Genomic DNA, 21,427 nt, shown 5'->3' with positions numbered 1-21,427 from the left:
ACATTTCCTTTATTTCGGAAATGTTGACCAAATCGGTCCAAATAAACCAAAAAAAAAGACAATTTTTCCTATTTTGTTGACAAGATGTCAACTAATGTACATTAATAATATAATATAGTATATTAATATAAATTATTCCATTAATAATTTCTATTTAATATTTCTGTGAATAAACCCTAGTTGTTTCTAGGTCAAAGTAGAGAAGAAGAAAGAAGAAAGAAAAGAGAAAGAAGAAGAAGGGGAGGAGAAGAGTGTTCGGCCAAACTAGAAGAGAGGATGTTCAAAAGTCAATCTCCTAGCCGACCCACTTGACTTTTATTCATGAAAAACTTGAGTTACAAGAAAGACAATTTTGTCCCTCATAGAAGATGGGACACATAACTTAAACTCAGATACAATAGACATTTCACTTTCAATAAGATACACCAGAATGACCAAAATACCCCTGACTCGAGCATTCTAGCACTCCCCCTCAAGTTGGAAAGTATGTATCATATAGTCCCAGCTTGTTACAAATGTAATCTATTCTTCCCCGAGACAAGCCTTTTGTGAAGATATCTGCCCACTGATTTCCTAAGCTCACATGAGATGTAGTTATTACCCCACTTATCACTTTCTCTCTCACAAAGTGACAATCCACCTCAATATGTTTAGTTCTTTCATGGAATACAGGATTGGATGAGATGTGAACAGCAGCTTGGTTATCACAGTATAGTTTCATGGGTTTGTCAATTGATAAACCCATCTCCTGTAGTAGGTTCTTCAGCCATACTAGTTCACATGTGGTATGGGCCATAGCCCTGTACTCTGCTTCCGCACTACTTCTTGCCACCACTGTTTGCTTCTTGCTCTTCCAAGTTACAAGATTGCCACCCAGGAAGGTACAATACCCTGTGGTTGACCTCCTGTCTGATATAGAGCCAGCCCAATCAGCATTTGTGTACCCTACTATCTCAAGAGGTCCTCCTTTTTGGTATAACAAACCACAACCTGGAGCACCCTTTAGGTACCTAACAATTCTTAGAACAGCTTCCCAGTGAGGAACCCGGGGATGTTGCATAAACTGACTCACCACACTCACAGCAAATGATATATCTAGTCGGGTAATGGTCAGGTAGTTCAACTTTCCCACCAACCTTCTGTATCTTCCAAGATCATCAAACTCTTCACCTACATCCACACTTAACTTGGCATTGAGTTCCGTAGGAGTCTCTGCTGGTTTAGCACCTAACAACCTTGTTTCTTCAAGTAGATCAAGAACATATTTCCTCTGACATAGGTTGATCCCCTGTTTTGACCTCGCAACTTCTATTCCTAAGAAATACTTTAGCTTCCCCAGATCTTTCGTATTGAAGTGGTCCTGTAAGAATTTTTTTCAGCCTGTCAATTCCATTGCTGTCACTTCCAGTTATGACAATATCATCCACATACACGACTAGCGAGATTTTTCCATCTTTTGAGTTATAGCCAAACACGGAATGATCAACTTGACACTATTTCATCCCAAAGGCCTTCACCACTTCACTGAACCTGCCGAACCATGCACGAGGAGATTGTTTCAATCCATAGATTGCCTTTTTGAGCCTGCACACCTTACCAGCCTCCCCTTGAGCAACAAACTCTGGTGGTTGCTCCATATACACCTCTCCTCAACAAGATCACCATGTAGGAAGGCATTTTTTATGTCAAGTTGTAGGAGAGGCCAATCATACATAGTAGCTAATGAGATCAACACCCAAACTGAACCAATTTTAGCCACAGGAGAGAATGTCTCCATATAGTCCACACCATATAACTGAGAATAGCCCTTGGCCACTAACCGTGCCTTCAATCGTTCCACACTGCCATCAGGAAGATGCTTTATTGTATAGACCCATTTACACCCAACAGTGTGCTTACCAGGAGGAAGGGTGGTGAGTTCCCACGTATGATTATGTTGTAGAGCAGAGAGTTATTCTTCCATGGCTTGTCGCCACCCTGGAGAGGCAAGGGTTTCCTGTACAGTCTTGGGAATGGGAACCGATGAGAGTACTGATATAAACTTGCAATGAGAAGCAAAAAGGTGAGCAGTGGAAACACTGTCTGAAATGGGATGAGAAGTACAAGTACATTTACCTTTCCGCAAAGCAATAGGGAGATGAAGATCTGAGGGAGAAGCACTTTTGCGAGTATACACTTGAGTAATTAGCGGCCTCTCTGTAGTAACGGGCATATGATGTGCATCTGCAGTAGGAGTGGGAGCTACGGGAAGGGGGTCCAGAACCGGAACAAGAAGAGGAACCACAGAGGGAGAAGAAGAGACCCCGGCATTGGAGAAAAAAGGAACTAACTCAAAGAAGGTGACATCAGGGCACTCAAACGATTTATGAAACTTAGGGTTATAACACTTGTACCCTTTCTAAGTCCTTGAGTAGCCAAGAAAAATACACTTCGTAGCCTGAGCATCTAGCTTGTCTACTCCAGGCCCCAAGTGCTGAACAAAACAAACACATCCAAAGACTCTTGGGGTGAGAGGAAAGGGAGACAAAGTGGGAAACAACACGGAGAAAGGGGATTGACTTCCAAGGATTGACATGGGCATTCGATTTATTAAAAAACAGAATGTAAGAAAAGCATCACTCCAAAAGTGCTTTGGGACATGCATATTGATCATCAAGGACCGAGCAATTTCAAGAAGATGTCTATTTTTCCGTTCAGCTACACCGTTTTGTTGCGGGGTGTAGGCACAAGAAGTTTGATGAACTATTCCATGATATTCTAGGTATTGCCGAAATGATGAGGAGATGTATTCTTTGGCATTATCGGAGCGAAGTATTTTCATATGAACACCAAACTGAGTGCGTATTTCAGCATGAAATTTCTGAAAAATAGAGAACAATTCACTACGGTCTTTCATAAGATAGATCCATGTCATCCTTGTAAATTCATCAACAAATATTACAAAATACTTAAACCCATTGTATGACACCACTTTAACTGGACCCCATACATCAGAATGAACTAAAGCAAAAGGACTTGAGACACAACTATCAGTTCTTGGACTAAATGAGACTCGATGATGTTTTCCCAACTGACATGACTCACAATCTAATGATGAAAGATGACTCAATGAAGGAACTGACAGCTTCAAAGCCTTGAGAGAGGGATGACCAAGTCTGCAATGCCATTGGAGAGGAGTAAGAGACAACTTAAAAGCCACTGGAGGGCCACCACCATCAAGGTAATACAAACCACCGGCTTCATGCCCTCCACCAATCTTCGTCCCCGTCTTAAGATCCTGAGACACAAGAAGAAGGATAGAAAGTTACAGAACAATTAAGGGACTTGGTTAATCTACTAACAGACATAAGGTTAAAAGGGAACTTAGGAACATATAAAACAGATGCTAAAGACAATGAGGAGAGATCAACATCACCAACACCACAAATAGGAGATGTAGAACCATTAGCAAGTGTAACTGTCTGAGATGTGGAAGTGCGAGAAAGGGAAGAAAATACATCAGGAGTCCTAGACATATGGTCCGAGGCGCCAGAATGAATGATCCAGGGTGAGGCTTTGGAAGCTAAACAAGTCATACCTGAATGAGCAAGTGTAGCTATGTTCTGCTGAGATGTTTGAAGGAACTGCTCATATATTGCCCGTGGTACACTCACCATTTCCTGCCCGAAAGCACAAGTGGGTGTGGAGGGGGTTGGTGCAGTTTGCTGGCTTTCAATAATTGTGCTACTACTCTTAAATGTTACATGGTTAGCCCAAGTGTTGGGTGGACCACGCAAATCATAGCAGAAATTAACTGTGTGCCCCTCTAAGTCACAATGTGTATATTTTCTCTGAGCATTACCCCTTTCTTTTCCACGGCCTCCCCCTGACTCACGACCTCCAGTCCGACCACTGGCCCGGTTAAACATGTATCCACCACGGTTGCTTGGAGGACCACTGCTGCTACCACCACTTTTACTTCCACGACTACTCCCTTTAGTCACTACCAAACCAGATCTATCAGAGAAGGAAGAATGTTCCACTAGCTCAATGGATGTCCTCTTAAGACGGGCAAAAACTTCTTCAAGTGAGGGGAGAGCTGATCCCCCCAATATCTGTGCTCTGACAGGCTCATACTCAGCCTTCAAGCCCACAAGAAACCTAGTCACATCAAGTTGTTCACGTTGTTGTTGTTGGATCTGGACATCTGATGTTAGAGGGTGATACACATTTAGCTCATTGCGGATGTTTCTCAAACTTGCATAGTACTCTTCTAAGCTTTGACTTCCTTGCTTCAAATTGAAGTACTCTTGGTATAACTGATATAGCCTAGTTGTGTTGTCTTGTCCAGAGTAGAACTTTTTAGCATGATCCCAAATCTCTTTGGTTGTATCTAGGAACATGAAGTTCACACTAATCTTTGGTTCCATGCTGTTCCAAAGCCATGTCATTATCTGTGCATCATTTTGTTCCCAATCACTAAACCCAGGAGAATCAGAGGGAGGTTTCTCCTCCCTCACATGTTTTACTTTCCTCTTGGCCTTCAAGAACACCTCCACAGATTTTGCCCATGGTACATAGTTCTCACCATTCAACTTGATGGATGTCATTTGAACACTTAGATAATCTGAAGAGAGCATGATGCCTGTTTTGTTGTCATTCCCAACTACAGTTGAAGCCATCTCAATTATGTCTCCTCTGAATATACACCACAATCTCAAACTTGTCACAAGACTTATCTCACTTATGCTACCACCAACCCACTTTCTTCAACTACGCATTACACACTACACTCTAAAGCTGAAATCATTCAGTCAACACATCAAACACTTGGACTGCACACTGCAAGACCATTTACCACCAACACACCACCACTGAAATTACTCAGTCATTTCATCGAACACTTGTTCTGCATACTGCAGAACTGATTACACACAAGGTCTAGGGGTTCACTTTTAAGCATTTAAAAACATAGATATGTCAGCCACCACAACACAATTAACACCACACCACTGCTGTCGTGGACATCAGCAGTCTACCACTCTTCTTCTAGCACACATCTGAACAAGAAAACACAAAAAAAAAAGACATGGCTGATATGTGTATCAGTTTCACCCAGCACCACAACAACTAACTTCCGAAGCAAAAAAAAAAAAAAAAAAATCAGCATTCACAGTCCATTTCTGAACACACGACAGCAGTGTCCATACCTGTACACGACCAGCCCTCTTCGTACACTGAGTAGAGGGTCTAGTGTACCACTTCAACGACCACCACAGCACCGGCCAGAGGCATTCTCACCTCCAGGCCCTCAAAACGACAACTCCTTTTCAGCTCTTTATCGAGTCTTCAATCAGATCAGCTGTAGGATGATGAAACCTACTATGAAGCTGGCGGTGAACCCAGGAAGAAGATAGCAGCAAGAAAACGAACACCAGACTTTAATGCTCTGATACCATGGGAATAAACCCTACTTGTTTATAGGTCAAAGTAGAGAAGAAGAAAGAAGAAAGAAAAGAGAAAGAAGAAGAAGAAGGAGAGGAGAAGAGTGTTCGGCCAGACTAGAAGAGAGGATATTCAAAAGTCACTCTCCTAGCCGACCCACTTGACTTTTATTCATGAAAAACTTGAGTTACAAGAAAGACAATTTTGTCCCTCATAGAAGATGGGACACATAACTTAAACTCAGATACAATAGGCATTTCACTTTCAATAAGATACACCAGAATGACCAAAATACCCCTGAATCGAGCATTCTAACAATTTCAAATAAAATATTTATAAAAAAGAGTTAACAAAAAATATTTATTAAAATCAGAAAATGTTAATTAAAATTTTATAATAAATCATATTCTAAATTTAATATAAAAAATCAGAATAAATTTATTAATTAGAATAAGTCATTATTTATTATAAATTTAGTATTAAAAATCATAATAAATTCATTAAGTTTTATAAGAAATCAGAATTTATCATAATCTTAATACTACAAAAAGGAGAATCAGTTTATTAAATTTATAATAAAACATAATGTATTATAACTTTACTATTTAAAAAATAAGAATAAATGTATTTCTATTTACTAGCGTGAAATAAATATATTAGAATTTATAATAAATCAGAATTAAAAATAAGAAAAGAAAATATCGGATAACCTTGTAAAAACATCAAAACGCATAATAAATCAGTAAATCGTCATTTACTAATTTGTTATTGATCTTAGTTTCTTAGCTTTATATAATTGTTGGGAATAAGATAATAGTCTAGAAATATGTATTAATGCGTCTTTTATCATTTTACAAAATATCATTGCATATTTCAACATATTTCATAATATTTCCACAATGTCTAATTTTTACAATATTTCTCCTCGAAATTTCTGACATATGTTCTATATTTTGGTAAGCGACATTTCCATTGACATCGACATTTTAAACCTTGATAACAATAGGGGTGGAAATTTGGGTTCACGTAGGATTAGAGACCAAGAGATATCTCAATGTGACGTCTTCGACAACTTTGGTTCAATAATCCACAACAAGGAAGAGATTAAGGATGTAGCCTAAAGAATTAAAGTAGGATGAACAAAAGGAGGGATGCATCCGAATTCTTATATGATAGGAGGATACCACTTGTGCTAGAAGGAGAGTTTTATAAGATGACTATAAGGCCATTTGTGTGACCAGGGTTCAAATCGTGGAAACATCCTCTCTGTATGTACAGGGGTAAGGTTGCATACATCCATCCCTCCCCAAACCCCGCACTGGCAGGAGCCTCGTGCATTGGGCTATAAGGCCATCTGCGTTGCATGGATTAGAGTATTGGGCAATCGAGAAACAATAGGTCCAAAAAATTGAGATGGATAACTGGGAAAACTCAAAGGATATTGTTAGTGTTGACTATATAGGGGTAGTTTAGTCTTTCTATTTATGTTTAAGCTGGTGTGTAATATTAATGTTAAATGATGTGTCCCATACTTAAGTAGGGACATAATAGTCGTTTGTTTTATTTAATAGAAACCTATAAATATAACATGGCTGACTAGAAAGAAAGATTTTTCTCTCTAGTTCAAACCAGTTTTCTTCTTCTCCTCGCTTATCTTCTCTTCTTCTCTTCTTCTCTCTTATATCTCCTCTATAATCTTCCTCTAACTATTTCTAAGAGAATTCTAGTGCAGGTCTGAACTTTATCATGGCATCAGAGCCATTGTGACAAAATCAGATCTGCCCAGAATTTTGTTCTATCGCCATTCAGCCTAGGGTTTTATAGTTTTCTTCATCATCTGTTGGAGATAGGGAAAAGGGCTGAAAAGGAGTGATCGCCCTTTCCCTTTGGAGGTTTTCATGCCTCCCGTCAGTGGTTTAGTGGGTGTTTGTAGGAAACCCTCTAATTGATGGTACGAAGGGGGCTGTTTCAGGTGATGCAGTGGACAGTCAAGTGTCAGGTTGGTTTTTGGTGATCAAATAGGTGGGCTATATGTGTGTTTCAGTGTGAATCGAGTGGTTGGTGAGTTGCTAGTGTTATGGTGTGTATTCAGGTAGTTGTGTGGTAGTTTTGTGGTGCTGAAAATTGTGACTGTAGGTGATTTCAACAGTGTCCAGTGGGAGATAGTAGTGAACACAAATCTAGTGTTATGGTTCCCACCAACTAGCTGAATGTTCAGATGACTTCTATCAAGTTGAATGGGGAGAATTATGTGCCTTGGGCGAAATCTGTAGAGGTCCTTCTTAGAAATAAGAAGAAAGTGAAGCATGTAAGAGAAGAAAAAACTCTTACTCAGGAGTATAGTGATTGGGAACAAGAAGATGCACAAATTATGACATGGTTATGAAATAGTATGGAACCCAATATCAGTGTGAATTTTATGTTCCTAAATACAGCCAAGGAGATTTGGGACCATGCTAAGAAATTGTACTCAGGACAAGACAATACTACTAGAGTGTATCAGCTTTTATCAGGAGTACTTTAATCTGCAATAAGGTAATCGGAGTCTTGAGGAGTACTATGCTAGCATGAGGAACATTCGTCATGAGATGAATGTGTACCATCCCCTCACTTTTGATGTTAAGATTCAGCAACAACAGAGAGAACAACTAGATGTGACCAGACTTTTAGTAGGGTTGAAATCTGAATATGAACCAGTGAGAGCACAGATACTAGGAGGGTCAGCTCTTCCGTCTCTAGAATAGGTGTTTGCCCGTCTTTGAAGGATTTTTGTTGGGCCCACAGAGAATTCTAACATCTCTGACAGGTCTACCTTTGAAGTGACGAGAGAGGGAGGCCATGGTGTTAAAGGTGGAGCTTGGGGAGTTCAGCCCGGTCGTAGTGGTAGCAGTGGATTCATGTATAGTCGTGGTGGTGGACGTGTTGGGAGGTCGAGATTCAAGGGGGAGCTCATGGCAGATGACGTAGTAATGGTCCGAGGGGTGTACACATTGTGGTATGGAAGGGCATACCATTAACTTTTGTTATGATTTGCATGGCCCACCTTCAACTTGGGCAAATCATGTAGTGGCCAGTGATGGTAGTTCAAGATAGGATATCCAACAAGCTGATCAGATACCCTCTACATCTACGGATATCTCCGGGAAGATGATGAGTGTCCCAAGTGATGAGTATGAGCGGTTTATCCAAGCCACCTCTCAACAGAATTCAGCTACTCACACATTCAGGTATGGCTTGTCTGGCATCCAAACCCACCTCTTAGATTATTGACTTTAGAGCTTCCAATCATATAATTGGGGCTCCAAGTGTGTTTCCATCCCTTTCACAGTGCTCCACATCACATTCTATTACCCTTGATAATGGTTCCACATCCTCCATTTGTGGTGTTGGTAATGTTGACATATACCCTTTATCCTTGTCCTCAGTTTTGTATGTTCCCAAATTCCCTTTTGATCTTATGTCTATTAGTAAGCTAACCAAGTCTCTTAATTGCTCTATCACCTTTTACCCCTCTTCTTGTGTTTTTCAAGATCTCAAGACAGGGATGAAGATTGGTGGAGGGCATGAAGTTGGTGGACTGTATTATCTTGATGGTGGTGGTGGTTCGTCAACAGCTCTTCAGACATCTCTTTCTCCTCTTCAGTGGCACTATAGACTTGGTCATCCATCGCTTAAAGCACTGAAGTCGCTTATTCCGTCGTTGAGTCATCTTTCTATTTTGGATTGTGAGTCGTGTCAATTGGGGAACATCATCGTGTTCCCTTTAGTCCTAGGATTGATAATCATATGTCGAGTCCTTTTTCTTTAGTTCATTTAAATATTTGGGGTCCAAATAAAATAGTGTCATACAATGGTTACAAATGCTTTGTTATTTTTGTTGATGATTATTCAAGGATGACGTGACTTTACCTAATGAAAGAAATGAGTGAATTGTTTTCCATTTTCCAAAAATTTTATGCTAAAATTCGTAACCAATTTGGTGTACACAATAAGATTATTCATTCTGATAATGGTCATAAATACTTTTATACATTGTTTCAAGAGTATATGGAACAACATGGCATTATCCATTGAAATTCATGTACCTATACACCTCAGCAAAATGGGGTGGCTGAGAGAAAGAACCGCCATCTTTTGGAAACTACTCGGTCCCTTTTGCATCATATGAATGTACCCAAATGTTTTTGGAGTGATGTTGTGCTTACATCTTATTTCCTTATTAACCGAATGTCCACGCCCATCCTTAAAGGTCATTCTCCTTTCACTACTTTGTTTCCTACCTTGTCTCCTTTTCCCCTTACTCTTAGGGTTTTTGGGTGTGTATATTTTGTTCATAGTCTTGGACCTGGAGTGGACAAACTAGATGCACAATCCACCAAGTGTATCTTCCTTGGCTATTCCCGGACCTAGAAAGGGTATAAGTGTTACAACCTCAATTCTCGACGTTCCTTTGTGTGCCCTAGTGTTACTTTCTTTGAGTCTGTTCCATTTTTTTCTGGGTCTAGTGATGTCTCTTCTTCTTCCTCACCTTCTCCTCCTCTTCCAACTCCTGTTAAGGACCCCATCCCACTTGTTCTGGTTGTAACCAAGTCTTCGCCTCCAATGCAACTTCCCGTTGAACGGCCACCCATCCGCCAAGTGTATACTCATCGACAACATGTACCAGCACCATGCAATGGAAGAAGAACTCTCAACTTTGGCTCATAATCACACATGGAATCTCACCACGCTCCCTCCTAGTAAGCATATTGTAGGCTATAAGTGGGTATACACTATTAAGTATTTACCTTATAGTAGTGTAGAACAATTGAAAGCTCGACTGGTTGTCAAAGGCTATTCCCAAACATATGGTATTGACTACATGAAGACCTTCTCTCCTGTTGCTAAAATTGGTTTTGTTCGAGTTTTGATATCTTTAGATACTATGCATGATTGGCCATTGTTCCAACTTGATATCAAGAATGCCTTTTTACATGGTGATCTCCTTGAGGAGGTCTATATGGAGCAACCACCAGGGTTTGTTGCTCAGGGGGAGGATGATAAGGTGTGTAGACTAAAGAAGGCCATTTATGGACTTAAACAGTCCCCTCATGTGTGGTTTGATAGATTCTGTGAAGTGATAAAGAAGTTTGGTATGAAACAATGTCAGGTTGATCACTCAATATTCAGCTATGATTCACATGTTGGGAAAATCTTACTAGCGGTATATGTAGATGATATTGTCATTACCAACAATGATAGACTGGGGATATTGATAGGCTGAAGACCTTTCTACAGGAGCACTTTCAAACAAAGGACCTTGGTAAATTAAAATATTTCTTGGGGATAAAAGTAGAAAGGTCTAAGCACGGTATTAATTTGTGCCAGAGGAAGTGATCTTGATTTGTTGGAGGAGACATGATTTTAGGTGCCAAACCGGCTGAAACACCTATGGAACCAAATACCAAGTTGAGCAGTGATATGGGTGAGGAGTTTGAAGATCCTGGAAGGTACAGGCGATTGGTGGGTAAGCTAAACTACATAACCATTATTCGGCCAGATATTTCATTTGCAGTTACTGTGGTGAGTCAGTTTATGCAGAAAACTCGGGTTCCACATTGGGATGCAGTTATAAGGATTGTAAGGTATTTGAAGGGAGCTCCTGGTCATGGCTTGTTATACATGAGTGGAGGAAATCTTGAAATAGAGGGATACACCGATGCTGACTGGGCTGGTTCTGTATCTAACAAAAGGTCCACTACAGGTTATCGTATTTTTCTTGGGGGTAATTTGGTAACATGGAAAAGTAAGAAACAGACAATTGTGGCAAGAAGCAGTGCAGAAGTTGAATACAGAGTCAAGGCACATACCACTTGTGAACTAGTGTGGTTGAGAAATCTTCTACAAGAGATGGGGTACTCAATTGACACTCCAATGAAGCTTTATTGTGGCAACCAAGCTATAGTCCACATCTCTTCTAATCCAGTGTTTCTTGAGAGATCAAAGCATATAGAAGTTGACTGTCACTTTTTGAGAGAGAAGGTGCTTAGTGGAGTGATAGATACTGCATATGCTAACACAAGAAGTCAATGGGTAAACTTGTTCACCAAAGGGTTGAGTCGGGGAAGAGTGGACTACATATGTAACAAGTTGGATTATATGATATATACTCACCAGCTTGAGGGGGAGTGTTAGTGTTGACTGTATAGGGGTAGTTTAGTCTTTCTATTTATGTTTAAGTTGATGTGTAATGTTTATGTTAAGTGATGTGTCTCATACTTAAGTAGGGACATAATAGTCTTTCGTTTTATTTAATAGAGACCTATAAATATAACATGGCCGACTAGAGAGAGATTTTTCTCTCTAGTTTGAACCAGTTTTCTCCTTCTCCTCTCTTCTCTTCTCTTCTCTTCTTCTCTCTTCTATCTCTTCTAATCTTCCTCTAATACTATTTCTAACAGAATTCTACTGCAGGTCTGAACTTTATCATATATGATTAGAAATGAGTAGCACCAATAGGTTATAAAATGAGGGAAAGAAGACTAAGATGGTTTGGGTTCATGCAAAGAAGACCATCTACAATACTAGTAAGAAGTTATCTATTACAAGTTGGGAAGATTTGATGTCAAGGACATTGCCTAGAGCCACCTTTGATCATTGGCCAGTTTTGATTAGTAAGGTGGAGCCTAGGAATAGAGGACTTATCCCATTCAGATTTGAGAATATGTGGTTGTCCCATCCAGGCATTGAGGAGAAAGTGAAGGAATGGTTGGTAGCAAGTAATCCAACGGCCAATTGGGAGGGTATGAAATTTCAATGGAAGCTAAAAGAGTTGAAAAATAAAATCAAAGAATGGAATATTCTTCAATTTGGGAGGCTAGAGGAAAGAAAAGAACATTTGATTAATCAGATTGAGGAGTTAGATGCAAAAGAAGAACAATGATTGTTTCGGGAAAGGGACAAAGCTTAGGTGAGAGCTGAGGAAAAACCTGGAGGGTGTCCTCTTCAAAGAAGAAATTAACTGGAGGCAAAAGTCCAGACATAAGTGGGTAAAGGAAGGAGATAGGAACACAAAATGCTTTCATGCTATAGCCAATGGCAGGAGAAAGAAGAACTAGATCTCCAAGCTAGTGGTTAATGATGCAACATCGACCCAGTAGAGTGAGATTGAAGGGGCCTTTGTGGACCATTTTGAAACATTCTATAGAAGGCCTATGTCTAGCAGATTATAGATTGAGGGTTTGGAATGGCCTAGACTCCCGAAAGAATCAAGGGTGTGGTTGGAGAGAAGCTTTGAATTGGAAGAAATAAGGGTAGCCATATTTTCCATTAATAGATCTAAAGCACCTAGTCGTAATGGCTTTACGATGGCTTTTTATCAAGACTACTGGGAGGTACTTAAGGAGGATATTCAAAGAGTGTTTTCTGAATTCTTTGAAAGAGGGATGATCAATCCAGGTCTAAACTCTACCTTCCTAGCTCTGATTCCAAAAAGGGAGATGATTGTCACCCCAAAGAGTTCAGACCCATTAGTTTGGTACACAGCCTTTATAAAATCATTGCTAAGATGCTATCTCAAAGGATTAGAGAGGTGCTACCCTTAATAATTTCCCCAAATCAGGGTGCCTTTGTGAAGAATAGACAAATTGTGAATCAAATCCTAATTGCGAATGAGAGTGTAGAAGATTTCAAAATAAGTGGGAAGAAAGGGTTAATGTGCAAATTAGATCTCAAAAAGGCATATGACTTGGTGGATTGGTCATTCCTATTGGAAGTCTTAGAGTCTTTTGGATTTGGGCAGAAGTGGTGCAAGTGGGTGAAAGGATGTATTAGGACTTGCCACTATTCCATTTTAGTGAATGGTAGGGTGGTAGATCATTTCCCGGCTACCAAGGGTATTAGGCAAGGAGACCCCCTTTCTCCTTTCGTTTTTACCCTAAGTGTTGAAGTCCTAGGAAAGCTCATTGAGAGGGCAGACTCTAGAAACTTGGTGAAAGTTTGGAGGGTAGGGAGGAATAGGGTTCCAATAACACATCTACAGTTTGCTGATGACAATTCTTTTCTGTGGTGGGGATGAGGTAAGTTGGGTGAATAATCTAAAGCATGTGATCAATGTGTTTGAACAGGTGACTAATCTTAAAGTGAATTTAGATAAGAGCTTTGTGATTTTCATTAATTTGAATGAAAGTGAGGTGGAGGATAGAGCCCGAATTTTGGGTTGTGAGATTGCTCAATGGCCTTTGACCTATTTGGGGCTGCCACTAGGGGATAACCCAAGCAAAAAGAGCTTCTGGAACCCAGTGATTGAGAGATTCACTAAGAGGCTAGCATCTTGGAAGAAAAACTACCTATCCATGGGAGGCAAGATAACTTTGATTAAGTCAACATTGTCCAATATGTTTGTGTACTTTCTGTTGGTATTTAAAATGCATGAAGGAATATGTGGGATATTGGAAAAGTTAATGAGAGATTTCTTATGGTAACCAGGAGAGGAGAAAAAGGATCATAGAGTCAGGTGGGATATAGTTACCAAAACCAAAAGTGATGGTGGGCTTGCTTTAGGTAACTTGCAGAAAAAAGAATGAAGCTCTATTGGAGAAATGGCTTTGGAGATTGACATTGGAGAGGAACAAATTATGGGCTCAAGTTGTCTTAAGTATTCATGGGCAAGCGGCGGACAACTGGGACTTGAGAGTTTCAGCTAGGGCTACGAGAGCTTCTCCTTGGAAATCCATGCATGCCATACTTCCTTCTTTCCTTCCCCTAATCAGGTATGATCTGTGCTCTGGTAACCTCGTGAAATTTTGGGATCATGTTTGGGTGGGAAGCACTCCATTGAAAGAGCTTTCCCCTTCATTGTATTTTTTACCACAATTTAAAAATGAGCTAGTTTCCACTTTTTTGACCACGTCTAATTCAACTATTGATTGGAATTTGGGTTTTAGAGGGCCCTTAGAGACTCTGAACTGAACCTCATTTCTAACCTGCTAAAAATCCTAGATGATGTGGTGATTGACCCCCTTAGGAGGGATAGTAGGATTTGGGTCCCTTCTCCTTCAAGTGTCTTTTCATGTTCCTCTTTCTTCAAAGAACTAGTTCATTCCCCACATGTTTTTGGACTCCCTTTTCTAATTTTGGAAGTCTGGGGTAGACCAATTCCTCCCAGAATTAATGCCTTTTGTTGGGAAGCTTTCCTTGAAAAGTGTGACACTTGTGACCTACTCCAAAGAAAAAGCCTAATTGGTGTTTATCCCCACACTGGTGCATCCTTTGTAAGAAGAATGGTGAGACTTGTTATCACTTACTGGCTTCTTGCCCATTTGTTTCAGAGATCTGGTGTTGGTTTTTCTATCTTTTTGTTTGTAAGTGCCCCCCCCCCCCCATCAAATGTACAAAGCCTATTCCATTCTACTACTGTTAGGGGAATGAAGAAGAAAGGGAAAATTCTGTGGAGGTGTGTAAGAGCAGCTATATGTTGGACAGTTTGGGAGGAAAGGAACCAACGGACCTTTCATGGGAAAGAAAGAAATAAGGGTGTAATCATTGAACTAATTTCTATAAGGGTTGGTTCATTGGGTTAAGACTCTGCAAATTTTTGAAAATTATTCAAAAGGAGATATCATCAGGAAGTGGAGAGAAGTAGCTTGGTCAGCTCCAAGGAAGAATTCATCTAACCCAGTTTGGTCCCCTCCAACTTCAAGATTCACTAAACTAAACTTTGATGGTAGTAATGGAGGAAATCCAGGCCTGTCAGGTATAAGGGGAGCTTTAAGGGATGATGAAGGTCGGATTATTGCTCTGTACTCTGGTTCTATTGGATGGGGGGACTCTCTTAGTGCTGAAACATTGGCTGTTTTGGAAGGGTTAAAAAGAGCTCAAGAATTAAATATCAGAAAATTGATAGTGGAAGGTGATTCTAAGTTGGCTATAAACTGGCTAATGAAGGATGATTCTAGTTTGTGGAAGTTTCTAAATGAGAAGAAGAAAGTTAGACATCTCACACAAAATATGGAAGTCAAGTTTCAATGGACTAAGAGGTTTGCCAATTCCTTGGCAGATTCATTGGCCAAACAAGGGGTGGGAAGAGTTAATTTTTTCTGGGCAATATTGTAATCTGAACTGTATTCTTGGGAGGGTTAAGAGTTTTTACCCCTCCTTTTGTATCTTTCTTTATTAATATCTATTAAGAAAAGTCTTTGTTATCTATAAAAAAAAATTAAAAAAAAAAAAATCTATTACAAGTTGAAGGGGCTAAAAGAGTTAGGGGCAGGACAATAAGGAAATTGGCAGAAGTAGTGAGAAATCAATTAAAGGCCCAAAATTTAACAATGGATATGGTATTGAATAGGATGGAATGGTGGATAGCATTCATGAAGCCAACCCATATAGTTGGAACAAAGCTTAGATGATGATGATGATAACTTGTGGGCAGCATTGAAGGGTGGGGGCAGTTTAAGCTGGTTCTGATGTCATTTGGCGAAAGACATGCATATGTGTTTGTACATCAGTAACACATTCCTAGAATGCTCTCTCCACAATTATTACAATGAACAGCATTTTTTCTGACCAACTACATACTGATATGTCTACTTTTTTTTTTTTTCAATTTCTATGGTGCATTAATGAATGACCAGCTCTAAGAGAAAGAGCGAGGGGGGCAGAAGGAACAGATTTTATCTCACAAGCATTGTATGAGTCTTGCCACTGCTAGTCACACCATAAGCAAAAATTGTGCCTGTTATAGAAAACATTACCAAGTATATATTAGGAAAGCATTAACAAAGTCTGTACAAAATTGAAAATAAAGAGCGTATCAACATGGTGCAAGAAAATGGTTTTAACAAATAAATGGTAGATAATCCCATCTATTGACTTTTGAGACAAAACTATGACCAAATTCATGAAAAGTTAAAAAAAAGGTCAACTTTTAGGAGATCAGCATATTTACCATTGATGCCCTCCATAGCACCATTAACAACATGTTGTGCAGCTACATCATAAACATGCCTACTTGTTGTTGTAGGGCCAAATACTCGATCTAGATGCATGAAGGAAAATAAAAAATTTAGTTACCAAGTATAAATATTAATAATTAGATTTAGAAAAATTGAACTTGAGTATGACAGAATATTAGCTCATTTACTAAAAATGGTATCGTTACTGTTAAATCATTTTATAATGCTCTTACAAGAAATCAAGTGGAGAAATCGGAGATTAAAGGAGTGTGGTGAAACCCTATTCCACCTAGGGGTAGAGTTTTTACATGGCTCATGATGGCTTTGGACAGCATTCTAACTATGGATCATATTCTAACTAGGGAAGTGCAGTTGTCAGGGAGGTGTTACTTATGCAAAGTGGCTGAAGAGAATGTCTTCCACTTATGTTTCAGGTGTTGCATTTTGACATACATTTAAGGATACTTCTTTGGTCTTTTCATATCTGACTGCATGGACCCTAGATGTCTAGGAGAGATTTTTGCCTGATGGCCAACAATGTGAGAAAATCTCAAGGCAGAAATTGCGTGGAGCTATGTTCCTTTTGCCATTTTCTGGGAGGTTTGGAAAGAAAGGAACGAAAGAATTTTTGAAGGAAAAGAGAAAAGAAGAGATCAATTAGTTCTGTTTTGTAGTAAGAGAAGCATGGAGTGGATTTCTATCTTGCCAGAATTCGAAGGAGTTTCCAAAGATCTTAGGAATGGCTTTTGGTCTCTATTGGAGTTAGAGTCAAGAAATTAAGTTTTATTTTTGCCCTGTTACTTTATTGAAATGTATTGTTGTTTTCTATGTTTCTGGATCTCATGTATTAAGGTTCGTGTTTTCCTTTTTGTTCTTCTAATGATATCTCATCACTGCTTTGGATGAATCCCTCTTCTTGTTTAATAAAATTTTCTTTTTATTTACTAAAAAAAAGGAGATATCAAATAACACATTAGAAAAGACACAAACTTGAAAAAAATATGTCCATAATTATTTGTATAGATATAGATATAAAGTATAAAAGGAAAAATAGTAACTACAGCATTAGTAACAAAGCCTACAAAGGAAATTGGAAAAACAAAAGATGATCCATTAGGATAGCACAATACATCAATTTGGCATAAGTTTCTATCTTCATTTAAGGTTGATGATGATTTGACAATAATACTGCTAACTCACATACATGCAAACACACATGTTGGGTATCCCCTCCTCAAATGGGTGGGGCCCACTATAGTTTGTTGGACAAAAAAATTAACAACAACAACAATAATAATAATAAGAGAAAAGGGAAGTCCAACAATCATATTGATTTCCCAGTCATTTCATGCCTTAGTGGATAGTAAGGCCAATCTCCACTTTCACTTGTCTTACACTAGATGCCTTTTTACATATTGGAGAAAGGGGTGATGTAGGATGAAAAGGAGGAAGTCCTAGGACTAATGTGATTGGTAGAGAAGGGGAAAAACAAATTTAGATCTGAATACAGAAGAAATATTGCACCTTTAAAAGCGAAAAAAAAAATAGAGAAGGAGAGAAAAAGAAAATTGCATTCTTACAATCTTACCCATAGGCAAATGAACTTTCTTCAACCACTATTTATCAAAAAAAAAAAACTTTCTTCAACCATAAAATTCTGATTACAATGGTTCTGTTTATAGGCTAAAGATAATGCTTGAATATTCCTCTACAGATTCTAATTTAGACTCAAAAACTGATCGAAAATAAATTCTAATCACTTCAAACTAAGTCAAACCTTAGCTAACCCATGAGAACACTCAAATAAAGGCTAACTACTAAAATCACTCTAATAACAGTACAACATTTTATTAATCCCATTACAACTAAGCAAATCTAGAACAACTTCAAGAGAGATCAGAAGAAATAAGAAAACCCAAACTCCATTACAGACTAATAACTTATCATTAAAATGGCCATGACTTCCTTAAAACACATCAATTTAAAAGAACTGGGTCTTGTTAGACAGATAACTCAGTTACCTATCTAATGGCATCAAAATCATGTAAGAGGAACAACTATTGACTTGTAGAAAATAGTCTGGAAAAAGAGGCTGAAAGAAAAATGATGTTATTCCATCTTCAACTTTTCAAAATTCTACTCTCTAATAAGACTCTATAAACAAATTTGATCATTTAAAATAACTAACCTTGACCCTACGACACCTAAAACTAAAAGGCAACTTATCAAAAGACTCAAATTGATTAAAATTAGAAACATTAAAATATTCACAATTTTGCAACTGGATGAGGACTGAGGAGAATACTAGTTTTTTTATCATTAGATTCTTTCCCTACTTCCATGCCTTCTTAAATGGGTCTCTTGAGATCCTATTCACTTTTAGGTTTTTCCTCTTTTGGCTGGAGAAGAAAGTGGTAAGAATTTTTCCTCTTAGGTGAAAATGAGATTAATGGATTTTTCATCCTCTTAGAAAATAAAAAAAAAAAAGAACAAGGAAAGAAATCAGTCCATTACTCCAGTCCTTTGGAAGCTTTTTCTATCTATTTCTTGGATACATGTTCAGGCTCTTCTACATCAAGGGTTTCTGCCTTTCTGGTGGTAGATTTGGCTCTTTATCACAGTTTGAACTTTGAGGGGGTTTGTGGCCATAATGGTAAACCTTTCCTCTATTTGTTGATTGGAATATACCTTGTTTGGTGGTTATCTTGTGCATCCAAGAAAGTCAATTTTTTTGGGGTGTTGAAATCCTCTAATTCTAACTAGAGAGTTACAACTCTGGAATTCCTCCACACTGGAATTTTTCCACACACTTATAAACAGCGTTTTGTCTCTTAAATTTTCTTGTTTTTAATCACAAGGAGAGAGAGAGAGAGAGAGAGAGAGAGAGAATTCTGTACATTACAAATGGGCTTAGATGTTCCATCAAGATGTATCAGAATTTCGCTACTATCTGACATTCAGAAATTCAATTTTTAATTTTATTGCCACCACTTCCTTTCTTCTTTTTCCTGCTTCTACTTTTTATATTTTGTCTGTATCTCAACTCCGAAAAGGTATTGTTGACTACTGAAGCTTTCATTTTCAGTAGGGAAACAAAATTAAAGCGTAAAAAAGTTCATAGTCTGTATCACCCTCTGTTCAAAATTACCAATTAACGCCAATGGATTAAAACATTTAGTTTCGAGTACAACGTACCATATGCATACGCTATCGAAGGATTGTGTTCATTCCGCACGATAGTTTCTCCATCAGCATACCATGCAACCTCCTCTCCTTGCCGAATTTCCTTCGGACTGCACCAACCAAAAAGCAGAACGGAATTCAACCATAACCAGTCACATTTTTTTATTGAAAAAATGGGATGCATGAGCGCAAAATTGAAAATAACCTGAGAGGACGAAACCGGACTGTAACCGTGACATTCTCTTTGGGTCTCTCGACCTCAAGAGGTACACTATCCGAATAGAAATATTGTTGTTTACTTCGAGCCGATGAAGAAGCGGGAGAACTCTGACCTTCCAGCGAGGTGTCTAGAAACTGTTTCGAAGAGGAAGTAGTCGAAGATGAAGGAGAATTAAGAAATTTGTTAACACTCGAGATTGATTTCTTCGATTTAGAGCCTTGTTTTGATGCCATTACAGATTCAACTCAGTTTTTTTCACTCAAAAATAATGGACACAAACTCTGTTCTACCTAATCAGAGTAGAATCATATCGGTAACCGACCTTCAGAGAAAAAAAAAAAAAAAAAAAAAAAAGAAAATCAAAACATTGTCAGAACAATTTACAGGTCCAGACGCCATTAAAGTTCAAACCAAGCAGAAACGAGAAGAAAGATAATCAATCAAAAAACGACGTCCGCCGATTACCTGAAATGAGCAGATGAAGTTATCGAAGAAACCGGCATTTTTACAGAAAATCGATCATTATAAAGGGACCCCTCTTCGTTCTCAGAGATCTAAACTAAGGATAGCGAAGAACATCATAGTCAGTCAGAAACCGCAAGCTTTTTTGGCTTGCCTAGGAAGCAATGGCCCTTCGTGAAAAGCAAACCGCATTTTCCTTGAGAGTTGAGTCTTGAGAGAGAGAGAGAGAGAGAGAGAGATTAAAAAGGTCTCAACCAAACTCAACAGCCCAGCAGTCTGAGAAGTCTGAGACGCTCGTTCTCGTTAGTTGGTTTCTTTTTTCTTTTCCTAGTTCTTTTTTGTGAGCGGGCGTAACAGTAGCAGTAGACTAGTAGTACCAGACACGGTCCTCGCGTGCAGCTAAGCCAGCCGAAGAGGAAGACTGGTTCGGTCTTCAGGTGGACCAATGAGAGAACGACACGTGGCGCAGAAAAAGAACCATGATTCGCTTCGTTTTCTGAGGGCTGTTGTCTGTCTTCCTCCTGCTGCGGAAGCCATCGTACTGCCCTATGAGAAATTCCTTTTATTAGCGGGTTCGCCGCTCGTGTCCTTAGATCCTATCCTCTTTGGGGATGAAAGTGGATCCAAACCCAATCCGCATCCACCGTACGTGATACGGACGCCGGAATCGGATCCCGTCCAGCTTACGGTGTGGACCCATACCTATTTTGTATATGCATTCATATCGCTGGCGCTGGATCAAGAAAATTCATGGTTTATAACTTGTTTGAAACTTTGAACCCTATGACTAATGAAAACAACATTCAAATTAACCTTTATTAATTTAAACAATATAGATCATACGTATGAATTGAATCGAATTATATCTGACCCGATAAGATGAATCCAAATCCATATTTGACCCAATTGAGACAAACAAGTATCATTTGTATGAATTAATGCATATTTGTATTTGCACTTTTTCCAAATAAAGCTTTATTTTCTAAGAGCTTTTATATTATCAGGACCATCACATTTGTCATTCGTTATTTTAAGAATTTATCTCTTTTTTGTTTTTTCTTTTTTAGCATTTTAACAGCCCTAAAAGGATCATAAAGGAAAACCCCACAAGTGAATGAAGAACTTTCACCTGATTTGGGTTTGAGTGGAATCTTTTAATGGTTTCGAGTAGAGTGGATGTTTTAAGTCTCAACATTTGTGCTTT

The 21,427-nt window shown here is 38.8% G+C and overlaps 1 protein-coding gene across 6 annotated transcripts in view; it reads right to left on the bottom strand.

The window, feature by feature from the left end:
* The window catches only part of LOC148844609 (kinesin-like protein KIN-7K, chloroplastic), a 76,449-nt gene extending 55,723 nt beyond the window's left edge, over positions 1 to 20,726 (bottom strand). For all 6 annotated transcript variants that reach the window (XM_088955723.1, XM_088955725.1, XM_088955724.1 and 3 more), the window contains exons 1-5: positions 20,227 to 20,726; positions 19,747 to 20,083; positions 19,554 to 19,651; positions 16,352 to 16,441; positions 16,086 to 16,138 (exon numbers count right to left, since the gene is read on the bottom strand). In XM_088955723.1, the coding sequence (XP_088811849.1) occupies positions 16,086 to 16,138; positions 16,352 to 16,441; positions 19,554 to 19,651; positions 19,747 to 19,994 (489 nt within the window). In that variant the 5' untranslated portion in view covers positions 19,995 to 20,083; positions 20,227 to 20,726. The remainder of the gene's footprint in view (positions 1 to 16,085; positions 16,139 to 16,351; positions 16,442 to 19,553; positions 19,652 to 19,746; positions 20,084 to 20,226) is intronic.
* Between the last annotated feature and the right edge of the window lie 701 nt (positions 20,727 to 21,427).

The sequence above is a fragment of the Nelumbo lutea genome, chromosome 7 (genome assembly GCF_056320005.1).
Source record: "Nelumbo lutea isolate HS-2025 chromosome 7, American lotus-T2T, whole genome shotgun sequence".
NCBI classification, from domain to species: Eukaryota; Viridiplantae; Streptophyta; class Magnoliopsida; order Proteales; family Nelumbonaceae; genus Nelumbo; species Nelumbo lutea.
The sequence above is the reverse complement of the archived record's forward strand: the minus strand, read 5'-3'. Positions and strand labels throughout refer to the sequence as shown.